At 37.1% G+C, this 17,303-nt stretch overlaps 1 protein-coding gene across 5 annotated transcripts; it reads left to right on the forward strand.

Annotated features, from left to right (window-relative positions):
• Positions 1 to 3,535: 3,535 nt before the first annotated feature.
• On the forward strand, positions 3,536 to 14,915 carry fbxl4 (F-box and leucine-rich repeat protein 4). Of its 5 annotated transcripts, none has more exons than XM_065298346.2 (9): positions 3,537 to 3,885; positions 4,560 to 4,659; positions 5,233 to 5,856; positions 6,297 to 6,633; positions 8,586 to 8,830; positions 9,242 to 9,455; positions 10,954 to 11,025; positions 13,161 to 13,473; positions 13,684 to 14,915. In XM_065298346.2, the coding sequence occupies exons 3-9, from the start codon at positions 5,351 to 5,353 to the stop codon at positions 13,845 to 13,847; spliced, it is 1,851 nt and encodes a 616-aa protein (XP_065154418.1). In that variant the 5' UTR covers positions 3,537 to 3,885; positions 4,560 to 4,659; positions 5,233 to 5,350; the 3' UTR covers positions 13,848 to 14,915. The 5 variants fall into 5 exon arrangements, with proteins under 5 accessions (XP_073667662.1, XP_065154418.1, XP_065154416.1 ...); XM_065298344.2 differs by having other exon boundaries at positions 4,563 to 4,659; XM_065298345.2 differs by having other exon boundaries at positions 4,600 to 4,659.
• Positions 14,916 to 17,303: the final 2,388 nt, after the last annotated feature.

Here is a 17,303-nt window from a genome sequence, read left to right on the forward strand (position 1 = left end):
AATGCGAGTATCTGGCAAAAGCGAGCATCTCTTTTATCATAAACCCTTTAGATGACACTTATTTTGACAAGACACATGATGCACATAGGATCCCTTGAGGCACAGAACACATATTTTGAAATTACGAACCACACATGACGGGCTACATACATGTTGCGACAAACTTCGCATCGTGCACCCTTGTAAAAAGAAATCACCGGCCGCCACTGCTCAACCATGGGTTTGTCCATATTATACCCAAGTATGGGTTGAAACAACCCAACATAGGTTCATGTAAACCAACTGATTGGGTTTGGCCATATTTTATTCAACCATGAGTTGAAATAACCCAGCTTTTTTAAATATAGTTATTCTATAATGAAATTGATTTTAAAGTGTTACCATTAAAATGTAGACCTGAAGAGGGGAGTCCTTGGGTCTGTAAACATTAAAAATCTCATATTTTAATATTTTTGTATTTGACTACTCCCTATAGAAGCAGATTACTTTTTTGTAAGATATAGACATTCCAACATTTTAGGCAAACCTTAAAAATGAATATGGCAGCTAAAACATTTACCATAGTTTAAGACCAGCATTTAGAGAGAAACCTGTATTCAAATTCACTTGTCTTCTTTATCCTCCATACAGCTTCTCTCCTAATGAGAATTTGGGTCTTGATCGCTCAGTGAAGCCCCCATAGAGATCCAGTGCTCTTTGTGGTGACAATGGGGCTTCAATTCACCCATGAGACAAACTGACTGGACAAGTCATTCATCGATGCAAATGCCAGCCAAGATGTGGTCATATGCATCTGTTTCCCTTTGCGAGCCCATGGGCTGCTCATGATGGACAGCCAGCGGCTCGTATTCTTTGGAGCCGAGCCTGTACCGTGCCTTCTATTCACTAGAGAGGCCAGCAGGACAGACCATGAGGGAACACGGCCATTTACGATGAAATAAATGTCACAATCGCCACATTCTCAGTCAATTCTAATAGACAAATGTGTTATTCAGAACATCAAAACAACGTCTTTCTTCCAGACAACAAAGGGTTCGTGCTTTTCAGTTAGTTTTTACATGATTGAAAGGGTGAGCTTCAGCGTCAGAGAGAAAGTGGAAAAACTGATTGCTGTTAAAACAACAGATAGCATATTTAGTCTTTACAGACATGCTGGCACAACTCTTAAAATGCACATTAATAAACTTTTAAGTGTCAACATTTTGTAATGTCTCAACATTAACCATGTTTAAATGATGTACTGTTTATTACACCATTTCCACAATTATGAATTAAGAAAGTTGTGCTACTGAACAAGTTGGACTTAAGAAGCTAATATGTCTACTTTAAGGTGCGGTTACCCAGACAGGGATTATCCTAGTCCCAGACATAAATGTTTGAGCTTCCTTAATTTAAAAACATCTTGTACTGACATATCTTAACATACATCAGTGCCATTTTTTTGTCTTAAGATGCACACCAGAATTGTTATTTGTAAGATTTGTTTGTAAAAACTACTTAAATGTCTTAATATAACTGAGGTCTAGTCTTAGATTAATTTAATTTAACAACTTTGATGTCATCCGCCTGCAATTCTTGCGGCGCCATATAAAGTAGAACTCACCTTATAACAATGTCTATTGCTGTCAGCACTCAGTAGTGATTTGTGGACTATAGCGCACATGGATTTAGCGTGTATGGCGGCCGCCCTCCAACCCTGAGGCCCTATAGGCATTTGCCTACTGTGCCTATAGGTAGTGCCGGCCCTATTCCCATGTTTGAAAGATTCGGTCAAAATGCAATGCTGACAGGAGTTAACTTACAGGCTGAGTACGAAGCGGGAGGAATTATTATAATGTCGGTCTTGTCTACGTCAACAGGCCCAGGAAATAAACTGTTGCCTACAATCCGTGTGTTTGTTGTAGTCCAAGAAAAAAGATTTACTTTGGAATCGATAACTTGCGTCACGTTTACTTTGGGGTTTGTACCTTTTGTATATCGTTAACATGTACTTATACACACTTACACACCAAAGAAAATGTAAAAACGTGAATCGGACAATAGGTGCTCTTTAAACAAACAAACCGCACTGGCATATTTTAAGATTTTAATTTATTTTCAGTTGAAACAGCTTAAACATATGTCTTAGTATTAGCCTTACGTCTTGTCTGTGAAACCGGATTTATTTATTGTATTTAACTTTATTATTGTAGTATTTAATTGTATTCTACTGTAGGCCTATACACTATAAAATACAGAAGAGTAACATTTAGGAAGGAAATTAAAAATTACTAGACCTCTTTTTATATATATAATTTTTGTTGGAAAGTTTTTTTTCAGTTTCTGAAGTTTTTGAAATTTGTAAAAATAGCCTATTTTTTATTCCAGTCATTTTAAACTTATTAGCTTGTCTTTTATTAGGCATGTTCATTAGCTTGCTTTTATGGATAGCAATACAGACCATCAACATCATCCCTATTTTGCTATAGTTTAATAAGTTCACAATATATGTTGCATTTCAATGGGACCTTCCTGATTAAATTAAATATAAATTAAATAAAGAATATAATAAAACAAGTAAAAATATAATTACATTTTTTTTTTTTTTTGATTCATTTAGGATTTCCAAGTCGTCATTATTTTGAATGTCACAAAAAATGATCATGTAGCACACCACTGTATAATAATGACAGAATAAAAAATATATTAAAAATGAAATCCAAACAAATAACTGTGAAAGTTTTAAAAATTAACAAATATGTAAAAATGTATGCATTTTATTAAGATTTCCTAAAACAGAATACATTATCCAAACTTACTGGATTTATAAAATCAGTTCAAACACATTTTTGATTTAATGTTGTTATGTCTTATTATTATTATTGGCCTTGATTTTGTTTTTGTAATTCCTGACTTTTCCTGCTCTAGATAAGTTTATAATATCTTTATACTGAATGGGCAATAATAACTATTAAAAAAATAGTTCACCCAAAAATGAAAATTGTATCATCATTTACTCACTCTCACGTTGTTACAAACCTGTAGAAATGTCTTTGTTGTGATAAACACAAAAAATTATATTTTTAGGAATGTTTGTAACCAAACCGTTAGTGGACCCCATTTACTTCCATTGTATTATTTTTCCTACTATGGAAGTGAATGGTGTCCACAAATTGTTTAGTTACAAACATTCCTTAAAATATTTTCCTTTGCTTTGCTCAGAACAAAGAAATGTATGCGGGTTTGTAACAACATGCAAGTGAGTAAATGATAACACAATTATCTTTTTTGGGTGAACTATCCCTTTAACAGGAAAATGTCACACAATGTAACTCTATGCAACCTAACTAATGTATTATTCTGAGAATGTGTATTATATATTTATTTTTAGTTTATTTTAAATTAATCAAACCAAAAATTATTTAGGTAAACAAATGTAAAAAAACTATTAACTTCCGAAAACGACCTCGGAAAAAATATAGCAAGCTTGTTGGCATTTAAACTTCACTTCCCACAATGCATTGCGCCGCCGCCGAGGTGAAGCGGATGTTTATGCTGCGTTCCAGGCAACCTGTAACCCGTAACTCACGACTTCAAAACCACGACTCACGACTTTGAACTGGGAGTACATCGATCTAGTACGAGTTCACGGGTGGGAAGTCACGGGTTTGACTGCCGTTCCAGAGCACTTTCACCGGTAGAAGGTTGTAAAAACACGAGTTACAGGCTGCCTGGAACGCATAGGGTCGTGAGTCGTGGTTTTGAAGTCGTAACTCACGGGTTTAAAAACCTGCCTGGAACGCACCATTATATTCCGCGTGAGTTGTGAAGAATGTACCAGCAAATACAGCAGAAGTAAGATATGGACCGACAGCAGCAACATTCAGATCAACGATCATATCACTTGTAAGTTGTCTTTGTTTTTAAGGAAGTCAGTCTTTGTGCTGTGGCATGCCAGCCTGTGTTTTTATGTAGCCGATTCACAAACTCTCCAGCTCAGTTTGCTAACCGTTTGACATTTCTGTTGAGAAATATTTAAACATATTCACTGGTCACACATGAACAAAATTAAGCGACAGCTTTTGTATTTTTGCTATGTTCGACTGAATCAGCTGGTTACGCGCTTTTAACATATTTGCTGTGATGTTGAATGGTTCTGTAAAATATATGCGGTAATTGTATTATCGCAAATTATCTTCCTTAAAACTGCTTCCACTTTTCTGGCAGTAAACTGCATTAAGAAAGGCTGGTATTTGGCATTATATACATTGTTAGGCCTTTACTGAAGAAATAACGTACAGATAGATTTACTTGAAACTCTAGATATAGTTTGTTTCTGTTTTATGAGCAATTTAGTGTAGCTAGGTCATGCATAGTTCATGGAGGCGGAGTTATTCCTGTTGACTTATGTTTTATTTGTGTGTGTGTGTGTGTGTGTGTGTGTGTGTGTGTGTGGGTGTGGGTGTGGGTGTGGGTGTGGGTGTGGGTGTGGGTGGGTGTGGGTGTGGGTGTGGGTGTGGGTGTGGGTGTGGGTGTGTGTGTGTGTGTGTGTGTGTGTGTGTGTGTGTGTGTGTTTTAAGTAGAACTCTTAAATACTGTGGTTAAATACACACTTTTTAGACATCACCCGCAGAATGCTGTTAAGGTTACACTGAAACAGAGGAAGGCAAGTGTATGAAGGTAAACCAACACTTGTTCCATTAAATATAGAATATTGGACAATTAAAATCGTCAGCCCATTATTTTGTTTTCCTTTGCAATAGTATAAGTCTAAATAATGTTCAGAGAATCTGCCTTTGACCAAAATTTATGTACAAACTAGGGTTAGTTTTGCTTCAGTCATTACAACTCTCGGGATCAATTTTACATTAATGGTTATGACATGTCAATCTACTTTGTCTTTGGCTAGATCTGCATTATATCTTATAATCAGATCTAGACAGGTGGAGCTAGGGGTGGAGGTGGGTGCTCTGATAGTGTGCTGCACCATACTGCTTAAGCATGCAAACCATACTGTTTAAATATAGAGGTAGAAGCTTGCATGGTCTTTGGCTACAAATAACCTGAAAAGCCAGTCGGTTTTAGTCATGCTGTTGTGCAAGCCGATTGGCTGGTAGATATTTAGACTAAAGGCTAAAAGTTCATATGGTCATTTTTAATTTTACTGACTGACTTGACTTGCTAAACAACTTTCAGGTTTCTCACAATCTTGTGTGTATTTGTTTGTGTGTGTGTGTCTCCTATAACCCACAGGTCATGCATGTCGCTTGGCCTATAGCCTGTGCTGAGTAAATCCTGAACCCAGTTGCGCTACAGCACAGGGAAGGGAAAGTGAGCGTGCTTTCTGACTCGAACCCAGCCCTGCTGCTCCATGTTTCCTATGCTAACCCTTCTGAGCATGTTTTACTATATCTGTCTGCGGCGGCGCTCCAGGAGCGGGACGCGGAGTGAGGCATTGGGCAGTCGGCGGGCCGTGGAGCTGGGCCAGCGTTCGGCACTGCCCGTCACAGTGGAGGTGGAGCAGTATGGCAAGGAGGTCCTGGACTTCAGCTCTCACTACGGCAGTGAAAACAGCATGTCTTACACCATGTGGAACCTAGCGGGTGTGCCTAACGTCTACCCTAGCTCAGGAGACTTTACTCAGACGGCCGTGTTCCGGACTTATGGAGGTTGGTGGGGGCAGTGTACGAGCGCCTCACCTCCTTTCTGCCGTACACCATCCAATTTCCACAGCCAGGATTTCCTGGAGCTGGCCTTCGAGGAGCCTGTCTATCCCACGGCTGTGGAGGTGCTGGAGACTTACCACCCTGGGGCAGTTGTCAAGATCTTGGCATGCTCACTCAACCCATTCTCCCAAAACCCACCAGCTGATGTTAGGTAATGAGGGGTGCGATGTGGAGTTAAAAGTTGCGCATGGTCCAATCACAAGAGTTGTGATCTATGAACTATTATCGTTGTGTCATTGAACTACAAGGTAAAAGTCTTAGGACTCTGCATGCTATTCTGAGTCCCACATTTACACTGCATTTGACGGACATTTTTCTCCAGAGCGACTTTGAATCCATTACAAAGTTATATTTTATCTGTGTCTATTTTCCTTAGCGATCAAACCCATTGTGTTGCTAGCGCAATGCTGTACCAGTTGAGCTACAGAAACACCGTCTGCATTCATTTTTAGCATATTTTTAATTAAAATGAAGTCTATCAAAATAATTAAACTGTATTCATATATTTGCATTCTAATTAATTAAATTGGAGATTCGTTGAGGCATTGCATCATTTTGTAAAGATGCAAAAACATGTTGGTGTTTGTGCAGGTGGGAGGTCCTGTGGGCCGGTAAGCCCACCAAAGCTCTGACCCCTCAAGCTCGCCAGTTTTCACCCAGCATCAGGCAGATCAGCTTTGCCACCAATCTGCTGCGACTGGAAGTGAACAGCTCTCTGTTGGACTACTACACAGAGCTGGATGCGGTGATCCTGCGTGGTGTTCGGGAGAGACCCATTTTGGCCCTTTATAAGATCCCTGTCATTGACATCAGTGATCTGAGTGACAGCGAAGAGGAGATCAGTGATGTTGGAGGCCTCTGCTGCAGGTCAGGTGGAGAAAACAAGCACAACCTGGGAAACGGCTACTTTGATAGACTCCCTTATGAGGTTAGCAAAGCACTGGAGACTCTTGACTTCTTGCTCATAATGTCAGCGTAAGCGCTAAGCACAGAACTTTTGGCATTTTAAAAACATGAGTGTTCACCACCATAATAAGGTTAAGGTTGTTTAAGGTGACCGAGATTGTTTTGAAGGTTTTGGGCAGTGTAGAGAGAGCATTTCCAGATGAGATTTGGTCTAGCTCCTCAAGTCCTGACTTGGTTGGTATGGTTGCAGTAGGCCTTTTGCGGCATTTTTCAGATAATTAGAGACAATTTTACTGTTATATAAAAATACCTTTTCAGTTCATAACCCCACATTACCTCCATCCAGCTCTGATCTCCAGTCCAAACCGTTGTCAGTCTCTGTTTTGTATTGAAAGATAATACAGGTATATCTGCTAACTGATATCTAGCTCGACACACAAACTATTCCCAACACAATGCACACCAAAACAAAGTCAAGCAGCCACAGAAGTCTTCAAAGTGATCTTAGCCAATACATCACTTTTTTTTTTATCCCTTTATTTTGATGGCATGCAATATTTCACCTCATTTTCTTACCATTGTTTTTGATACTGGGCAAGTCTAGTCTAGTCAAGCAAGTCTGAGGCTGCGTCCAAATACCCACACTTGCGTTCTTGGCCACTTGAGAGCACGTGCCAGGAAGTAAGTGTGCAAGACTGTTCCATGTCTTAAAACTGGGAAAGTGCAGTGCAAACAGCATTATGTATTTTGTAAAACATCTGCAACTGCTTTTGTCACATAATTAGAAACAACAGTAATTATGTTATTTAGGGACTACTGAAACTTTAATAAAGCTACAGGTGCAAAGAATTCTGAAAGTTTCAGAAAAGTGTAGATAATAATCTTTAAAGGGGACATTTCACAAGACAGTTTTAAGATGTAAAAAAAATCTTTGGTGTCCCCAGAGTACGTATGTGAAGTTTTAGCTCAAATACCTCACAGATAATTTAATTATAGCATGTTAAAATTGCCACTTTGTAGGTGTGAGCAAAAATGTGCCATTTTGGGTGTGTCCTTTAAATGCAAATGATGAAATGCAAACACTGATCGCCATATTGGTGGTTTGTTGAAATTGAAACTCAATTATTGTCTCTCTCTCTTTACACTAAATGTCAGTGCTGTGGTTGGATAGTGCAGACTAAGGGGCTGTATTATTAAAATAAGAGCCCCTTCTGACATCACAAGGGGAGCCACATTTCAATGAGCTATTTTTTTCACATGCTTATAGAGAATGGTTTTCCAAAACGAAGTTACTGGGTTGATCTTTTTCACATTTTCTAGGTTAATAGAAGCACTGGGGACCCAATTATAGCACTTAAACATGGAAAAAGTCAGATTTTCATGAATATCCCCTTTAAGTTCAACAAATGTTCATTTCAGAGTGTTTATGTGTTCATTTTATTTAGAGAAAAAAACTAAAAAATGATTAAGCGATTAAACGATCGATAAGTTTGGTTGCAAATTGCTGCCATCTGGATTTACATTTTAGACTTGCTAAGTGTGTCCCACCGGTTTTCCCACCGATCTTTACACCCATTAAAAAACTTGGAAAAAATACAGGAAAAACGTCATGTAAGTAGTCAAGTGGAAAGACTGCAAGTGTGGGTATTTGGACGCAGCCTCAGTCTAGTCCAAGGCTAAAATGCTTTTTAAAGCACAACTAAAAATAGCTTGCCCCGTGCCATTGTTTTATCTCAAGATGCACACCAATATTTTTGCAAGATTTTTTGTAAAAACTACTTGAATGTGCTAATATAACTAATGCCTAGTCCTGGCTTAATCTAAATCTTAAATCTAACCAGAAATCTGCCCCAACGTATTGAATTACTACTGTATTATGACCAAGATATTGATGTTTATTGATAATAAATTGTTATTTTTAAACGGTGCATTTTAATTAATTTGTTCACTATGAATATGTCTGTGTTCCTCTAGCTAATCCAACTGATTGTAAGTCACCTGGCGTTTCCAGACTTGTGCCGATTGGCTCAGAGCTGCAAGCTCTTTCACAAGCACTGTTGTGACCCGCTGCAGTACATTCAGCTGAGCCTGCAGCCGTACTGGGCCCGGCTCACCGATGCCTCCCTGTGCCACCTACAGAGCCGCTGCACACTCCTGCAGAGGCTAAACATGTCCTGGACGGGCAACCGCGGAGCTGTGACAGCCACTGGGTTCTGCAGGTAATGACATTACCAGGTAATGAGTCAGTAATTCAGATCCAGTGACTTTTCGGATGTAAATATTTTGTGTAATGGATGTGAATCATTCTGAGAGAAAATAAGGGTGTTTTTTTTCTTTCCTAGTCGGTAATGAATTAATCATAATTGCAGCTAGGCTTGAATTAGATAATATTTGTAAATTTGTCGATTTATTATTGTGGTAAGCAAGTAAATCACTGCAATAGACATTACAGAAAATTATGTCTAGGAGTCTCCAGAGTTCGATCTGGAAATCCATCTATGTACGCATGACATATGTCTTTTGGCCTAAACAGTAGGAGTTTTGTGAACAAAGAAAATTATGGACATATTGATGTGTTTTCTTCATTTGATCTTCCCAACATCAACTCCATCTCCGTCTTATTTTTATAGCTTTGTAAAGGCCTGTGGGCTCAGTCTGGTGTGTTTGCAGTTGTCATGCTGTCATTTCCTGACTGAAGCGTGTTTAGAGGTGATCGCCCAGATGTGTCCGTCCCTGCAGGAGCTGAATTTGGCTTCCTGTGACCGTCTGCATCCTCAGGCCTTCAATCACATCGCCAAACTCCCTAAACTGCGCAGACTTGTGCTTTATCGCACCAAAGTTGAGGTGAGAGCAAGATTGATTTCGATGCACCAAATCAAAAGCAAGATCATTTTAAACCCAGTCTGTTACATTCTAGCTACCGTAATGTCTTTTATGTGATTTACTTTTTCCTAGATAATCTATATTCTGTAAAAATTTAACCTTGATATCTTTAATATTGACTAAGGCACCTCAAAGATTTAAATTAATGTAAAAACCAATGATTGAAATCAAAGTTGGCCTGGATTTCACAGACAGGGTAACATTTGTATAGCTTTCATATTTGTCCCCTTGCGTAATTTAATTCAACTGCTTTAGTCCAAATGTATTGAATTAACCAAATTTATAACTAAACAAACACATCACAGACCGGGTCACATTTGTATAGCTTTAGTGTTTGTCGTCTTGTGTAATTTAATTGATCTGCTTTAGTCCAAATGTATTGAATTACTTAAACTGAAAACTCAACAAACACTCACATGACTGTTGGTTAATTATTATTTTTGCATAATTGAAAGTTATTAAATGTAATACTGTAATACTAATTAAAATGTAATGAGCTCTGTTTTTAGGCATCACTGTAGGCTATATATTTAGGATGTGTAATTGCATCAATACCTGCATTAATCTTTTGAGCTTCTCAAAACTGTGACATTTTTATAATTATGTACATAATAGAAAAAGCTAAAACTGCTAAAAAAAATCTGTGGCTGGTATTTTTTGTTAATGCAAAAAAGGGCTTTAGCATGCACATTTCTTGTTTTTGTGTTTATTTATATGGTCTCATAAAAATCAAATGGAGAATTTTTAAAGAAAACATGTTTATGCTTGCCCGTTTTAGGATGTTATAGTTACCTGTTATTCTCATTATATTGTATCAGGCATTGTAGCTAGATTTACTGGCTATGTTATCTTTTCTTCAGTTTGTTGCATTGTAAGTGCAGGTCCAATCATGCCACTAATTTAGGAGAAATAAGAAACTGCATCCCTCTGTGTGTGGTTAGCAGTGACTCAGCATTTGTGTCTCTCCAAATCCTTTAATGTTTCTGTAGCTATTTCTGAAGTGATGGTAACTGTGTCAACATAAACGCACAGATGGCAGTGTCTGTCGCAAACACACTTATGCCAACCCGCCATCATTTCTCTGTTGTCTTTTGCGTGGAACCTAGCGTAAACAGCAGTGGACACACACAAACAAATACACACACGCATGCACAATAACGGTTTCAATGACCGAATTCTTTGTTTTGTAACAATTTTTTTCAGTGAAACATTATACCACTTTATCTTGGATGTGAGCATCAACCATGAAGTCATATAATAGTTGTATTCTGAAATGTATGAAAGGATATTGAATATCACAGTTGAATATGTTGGCATATCTGACTGTGACATCAAGCATGCTTACTCTTATCTCATTTTACTTCACTGGCATCAGCACACAGTTTTTATATTTTTATTATTGAATGGTTAACCATTTTCTGTTCTTTATTTGATCTTCTCTTCTTTTTCGCCACATCAGCAATCAGCCATGTTAAGCATCCTCACATTCTGCCCAGAGCTCAGGCACCTTAACCTGGGAAGTTGTGTAATGGTGAGTATGTTTAATACTGTGGTAATTGTTTGCATGTACTCTACCACAAAAACATTTGAACAAACCAATAATTATGGTAAATTTTGGCATCTGAGATAACTGACTTTAACCCCTTATACCACACTACTGTAGGTGAGTTGATTCGTTTTCTGGGCCAGAATCAAAACACAATTGTTTTTTGTTGTAGTATGCTTCAATGGTAACATACAAGTTGAGTTTGTACTTAAAGGGGTCATGACATGTTTCGTTGTTTTATTATGCTTCCTGAGGTCTACTTACAATATATTTCACTACAAATAGACCTTCTCAAATGGTCTTTTTAAGCACCTTGTGTGTGTATTCATGTCACAGACAGCCAAACAATTTCACAAGCACAAAGATAAAAGTTTTTACCACTAAAAAAGGCATATAAATGAATCACGATCACAGACATATCGTTCTCAGCTAGTGCGTACAAACACCACAACCTTTTAATCGTTTAAACAGAGAATTGCCCTGTAAATAATGCACTGTTAAAGGGGCAGTAAGTAGGATTTACCTCATCTAGTGGTGAAATTGTATTTTGCATTCAAACCAATAGTGCTCTCTAGCGCCTCGCTTTTCCAAATGCGTGTTGTAACTACGGTAGTCGTTATGTACTCACTGATCTCATTGTCCGTTTCAGCTGGTTCACGTGTTCTGAATGAAAACGCGTAGGGGAAACGCGTTGCCGCTTCTTTTGTCCCTCTCTGCTATTATAGTTTATCAATACTGAAAAACGACATGGAAGCCTCCTTGGACTTACCAGTTCAATGTAAAATAAAGAGAAGAAATTCTAAGCTTACAAAGAAAAGTCAGATTATTGGCACAGGTAATTTGATACCAATGAGGACATATTTATTAATAAAGACATTGATTTTTATTAATAAAACACTTAAAACCCTACTTACTGTCCCTTTAAAAATTAAACAATCTATTTCTCTCTGACATCGGGGTCTTTTGAAAGCTGTGCAAGAATGCTTGTTCTCCACAGCCAGCAACACCACAAAATATGTCTGACATCGCAATCTTACTGTTATTACAATCTTATCATGATTGTAAACAACTACTCCTTCAGTCAGAGCACCAACTCAAAGGGATCTGAAGTTCAGTCACTGAACACGAGTGGGCGGAGCCAATGGTACAATGATGTCCTGTGTCTTTCTCTGGGGAAGAGAAGGGGGAGGCTGCAGTCCTGGAGCAGGCGGGTCATATAAAAATGTTTATATATATATATATATATATTTATATATATATATCTATATATCTATATATATATATATCTATATATATATATATCTATATCTTTCTCTATTTATATACGTCACTAATCCAGCCATTTTTCATTTGTTTTTGCTTTTTTTTCGCAGAACGCTTACATAAATGCTTTTGTTATTGATAAAGAGGGTGTTTTAAATGATAAAACTTGCAGGATGTATTAATAATACCAAGACCTGTTATATATCAATAGAAGGCAAATTGATTCCTAATGTCATGACCCCTTTTAAATACATACTTTATTATTGAATAATCATTTCAGTGTAAGAAAAGTGACCCAGCTTACCTGAATTCGCATTTGTTTTATTAAAGGCGGGGTGCATGATCTCTGAAAGCCAGTGTTGATATTTGAAATCACCTAAACAAACACACCCCTACCCCAATAGAATTTGGACCTTCTTTTTATAGACCCGCCCCACACATACGCAACCTAGGCAACGATGTCGGTTAATGGACATGTTCCTTACTGCTGATTGGCTACAAGTGTGTTTTGGTACTCGGCCCGACTCCCTATTCCAAAGTGTTTTGCAAAAATCATGCACCCCGCTTTTAAGTAGTATTTAGCCATTTCAGGCAAGCAGACATTTATGCATTTGTCAGACGCATGGGTACTGTAAGCAACAGTGCATTCAAGGTATATATATTTTGTCAGTATGTGTGTTCCCTGGAAATGAAACCCACAATCTCTGCGCTGCTACAGGAACAAGTTTAAACATGTGCATTATGTGTTACCCTGTAAAATGCTATTACATATGATTTTGTCAGTATGTTGGATTGACAATTCAGCAATGTGCATGTTTTGCTGGTCACATGGTGATTTTCTGGCCCTCTGTGTGCAGATCGAGGACTACGATGTAGTAGCGAGCATGCTCAGTGCACGCTGCCGTTCCCTGCGCTCTCTCGACCTGTGGCGCTGCAGGAACCTGAGCGAGCGTGGGCTAGCGGAGCTGGTTACGGGGTGCAGGCTGCTGGAAGAGCTGGACCTGGGTTGGTGCTCCACGCTTCAGAGCAGCTCCGGCTGCTTCCAGCATTTGGCCCGTAGCTTGCCACGCCTTCGCAAGCTCTTCCTCACCGCCAACCGTACTGTGTGTGACTCCGACCTGGAGGAGCTGGCTGCTAACTGCAATGCACTGGAGCATCTTGATATACTGGGTAAGATGAAGCGTACACAGACATTTTCTTATGAGCAAATAAAAACAATATTTAGTTGGTTTTGTTGATTATATATAAGCGATTATTTTATAGCAAAATTGTTCCTGAAATCGTTCCTTGCTGTGCTCAGAACCGTTCTGGTGATGGAAAAGCGGCATTTATTTGCATCTACTTACTGTAGTGCTGCTTGTGTATTTGTTGCATTCTTAGGCACGCGGATGGTGAGCTCTGCCTCTCTGCGGAAATTACTGCAGTCCTGTCCTCGGCTGAAGCTGCTGGATGTGTCCTTCTGCTCCCAGATCGACTCTCGCGTTGCCCAGGAGCTCAGTGGCCTTTTCCCCAATGTGTCCATAAAGAAGAGTTTCACTCAGTAAAACTCGATCTGTCCTGTGGCAGGAGCAGATTCAAATGGTTCATATGATTCTCAAAGACCTTGGTTAGTAAGTGTCCGGGGGGGCATTCTGGTGCTGTGAACTTAGACATGCTGTCTTGAACTGAACAGAGCTATGAACTGCCACATAGAGGAACCGTTTCGAAGATATTATGGATGTCTCATTGTATATTGAATCACACATTTCACAAGACCTCAGTTTTTGATCTTAATCTCAGGGTTTTATTTTTAAGAGACAATTGTAACATGCTTTACAACTGCCGAATAGTTTTGTTTTAAGCGTACTTATTCAAGTGTAAGAGGCTCAGTACCAATGTTTTTATTTCCTTTGTAATTGTGTTGAATATTGTAAAATAATATAATAATAACATGCTCTAATTTAATTATTTATTCATATAATTTCAGGGCCACATTGACTTCAATCGTGGGCACAAAAATCTTATTTGGCAATACTTTGTGTGAAGTTTTGCCCATGATTGAGTCAATACTATTATGCACATATGATCTCAACAGGGCAAGAACTAAAGTTTAAGCTTATGTCTGTTGTAAAACGTACATTTCCTTTCACACAGGTGCATGGTAACTGGTACTGTAAATAACATATTCTTGTGCCTTAGGAGAAAAGTGCTTTGTATGTTTGTGGGTTGTCTTTATTGTGCTATGCTATATTGTCATTTGCCAAAATCACCCTAAACCAAAGGGATTTTTTAAAGCAAAAAAAAAGAAATAGTTTGAAGTGAAATTGGAGAAATTATTTGAGTGCTTTTGGTGTAAAAAAAAGTTTTCTTTTATCATTTTTTTTTTAATTTGCGGTATGTCTATTTACTAAAATTATATCATTAACTAAAAATGGAAGTAAAATGGAAGCTACCTTAAAGAGTATACAGACGGTATTTATGTTCATTTGACGCTGTACTGAGTTACTTCCTTTATGGTAATTTTGAAAATTTTATTAAATTTGTGCCATTTAAATGCAGATGGCTTTTAGCATTGTTTCAGATCTGAGAATGACTCATGAGGTCTTGGTTCAATAAAGTGAGGCTTAATAACATTTTGCAGTTATTGTTTTTTTATGTTCTCTTTGTAAGAAAAAAATCTGTTTTAGTGCTTGCAGAGCCTTTCAACTATTTAAGGACAAAGGGAATCTCCAACCAGTCTGGTAAACTAAAATTCAGAATTTCTCTGGCAGAAGTTTAACGGCATATTAATATTGAATCTGGTAGTGACAGTCTCATTGGACTAACAGTGATGTAATGAATTGTTTATGTCTATTTTAATGATGGACCAAGGAGCTCTAATGTGCCCTGAGGACCTGGAGGATGCAGTTAATTAGATGAAACGATTTCTTGATTTCTGTGCTACTATTGATAGCCGCTTCATGCAGACCTCACGCAGACAACTGTCATTACACCCTTGTAAATACATCGAAAGTACAACCCATAATAGCACTGGCTGTGTTTGGAGGCTGTAATTTAGATGTGGCAGTGATCTGCTACAATGGTTTTAGCATCAATATGTGTTTTATCCTCCTGTTTTCGTACACCTTTTTTTACAGGAACCATCTCAGATATATATCTATGTATGTGTATAATAGCTTCATCTACTTTTGTAAGCTTTGGTATTTGGCTTCACTTTACTTTTCTCAGGTCTGTACTATTAAACCAAAATATTTCGGACATTTTACAAAAATAATATTTTTATCACTGTCCCATATTAAATGTAAAAATGCACACAAAAATTAGCAATTAACGCAAATTATTTTGTCTTTTTGTTTGTTTTATTTATCTTCTTTTTAGAGTATTTGGTCATATTTTGGAGTGAGACTATGCGTTATAAATGTATATTGTGTTAATCATGCTCATTCTTTTCAGAGCATGGAGTTGAACCTTATAAATAATTTGGCAATATCCAAAATTTTCTCTTTATAAAATTTCACCAACAGAATTATTGGTTTCTGATGAACTGTTCAAAGCACCATTAAGCTTAAATAAATTGTACATACATTACATTATAGATACTAAAGGTTGTACTCTACAATATTTTAATCGCTGTGCTCCTGTAAATGCTTTCTAATTGTTAAAACATCATATAATATAACAAAGTATTAAGTTAAATATTTGAAAAAGTTTTTATAACTCTAATATTTGTTGCTGTTTTCTAAAAAAAATCTATCCTATTCAGTAAAACTTTCAAGTAGCCCTTATTTAAAACCATAGGCCTACCAGATTTAAAGTGTTTTAAAAGTTATAAACCGTTGCCAATACTATTTTCTGGATCATTTTTTAGTCCAATATTAAATAAAAAAATCTAATTCAATTTGTAATTTCAGAAAATATGAAGTGCTAAAAAAATCATATTTTCTTCAATATGTATTTTTAAGAGAAAAAATGAGCAGGTGTATTAGAGCATCGTAAACATCCAGAATACTTAGCTGCACATACTGTAGAGCTAAACGATATGAAACTTTATGTGTCCTGGGTCAAATCTCACTAGGTGGCACTAGAGGATAAGGTTGATAATTTTACAACATCAGTATTAACACAAAAAATCCAGACATTTTTCTAAATATGAAGAATATTGATCACTCCGAAACGGTTTTTTGTTCATACAGCCTAGTTGTAAATTAACCAATTTTTTTGCTTTTTAATTGGTGAATATTCGGGACTGTGCATAGCATCAAAAACTGAATTCACAGTTCCAACAAAGCACCCGGTATGATGATGGTAAGAAAATCATAAAATGATGTAAGGGCCCCACCAACAACATTTGATATCAGTTCATTATAATCATGTAAATGCATTATAAAGATGCCAAGGTTTGACAATATCCCTAAAACTATACACTTTACAATGAATACTTAAAAAATGAAAAGGTTTCAAACTGAACGGGCGTTTTCTTAACACACGTATTTTTGCAATATCTTTCAAACTGTTTGGAAGTAAGCAAACACATACTTTTTTTAAAGCGGGACGATCTCGAGGCCAACAATTACCCATTTACATTTTTCAACAAAATCAAGGAAATTAAAACAGGAATTACTTTTGCCCGAGATAGTTATGCCTACACATATAGGCCTAAAATCTGTGTCTATATTTTATTTTATTTTTAGCTATAGACTATATATAATTTATCAAAAAAATACAGGACGTTTTGTTTAATATCAGTCCCCTCGAAGACACGATATAAGTTAGGCCTACACCAAATCTCTTTAAATTTAAACATTTGGTATTTTAACATATTTGTTACATTTTGTCTTACAAATTAGGCCTAAATTGCTAAATATTTAGTTGTTGTTTATTTTAGATTTTAGGATTTTGCTGCCCTTATTAAACCATAACAATATAAAAAACAAACTTTATGCGCATAAATGTAAATACCCGACGACAAAAAATTGATTCATAGATATAGGATATTATAAACATGATATGCTACTAAAATC

This window comes from Paramisgurnus dabryanus, chromosome 13 (genome assembly GCF_030506205.2).
Source record: "Paramisgurnus dabryanus chromosome 13, PD_genome_1.1, whole genome shotgun sequence".
Lineage (NCBI taxonomy): Eukaryota > Metazoa > Chordata > Actinopteri > Cypriniformes > Cobitidae > Paramisgurnus > Paramisgurnus dabryanus.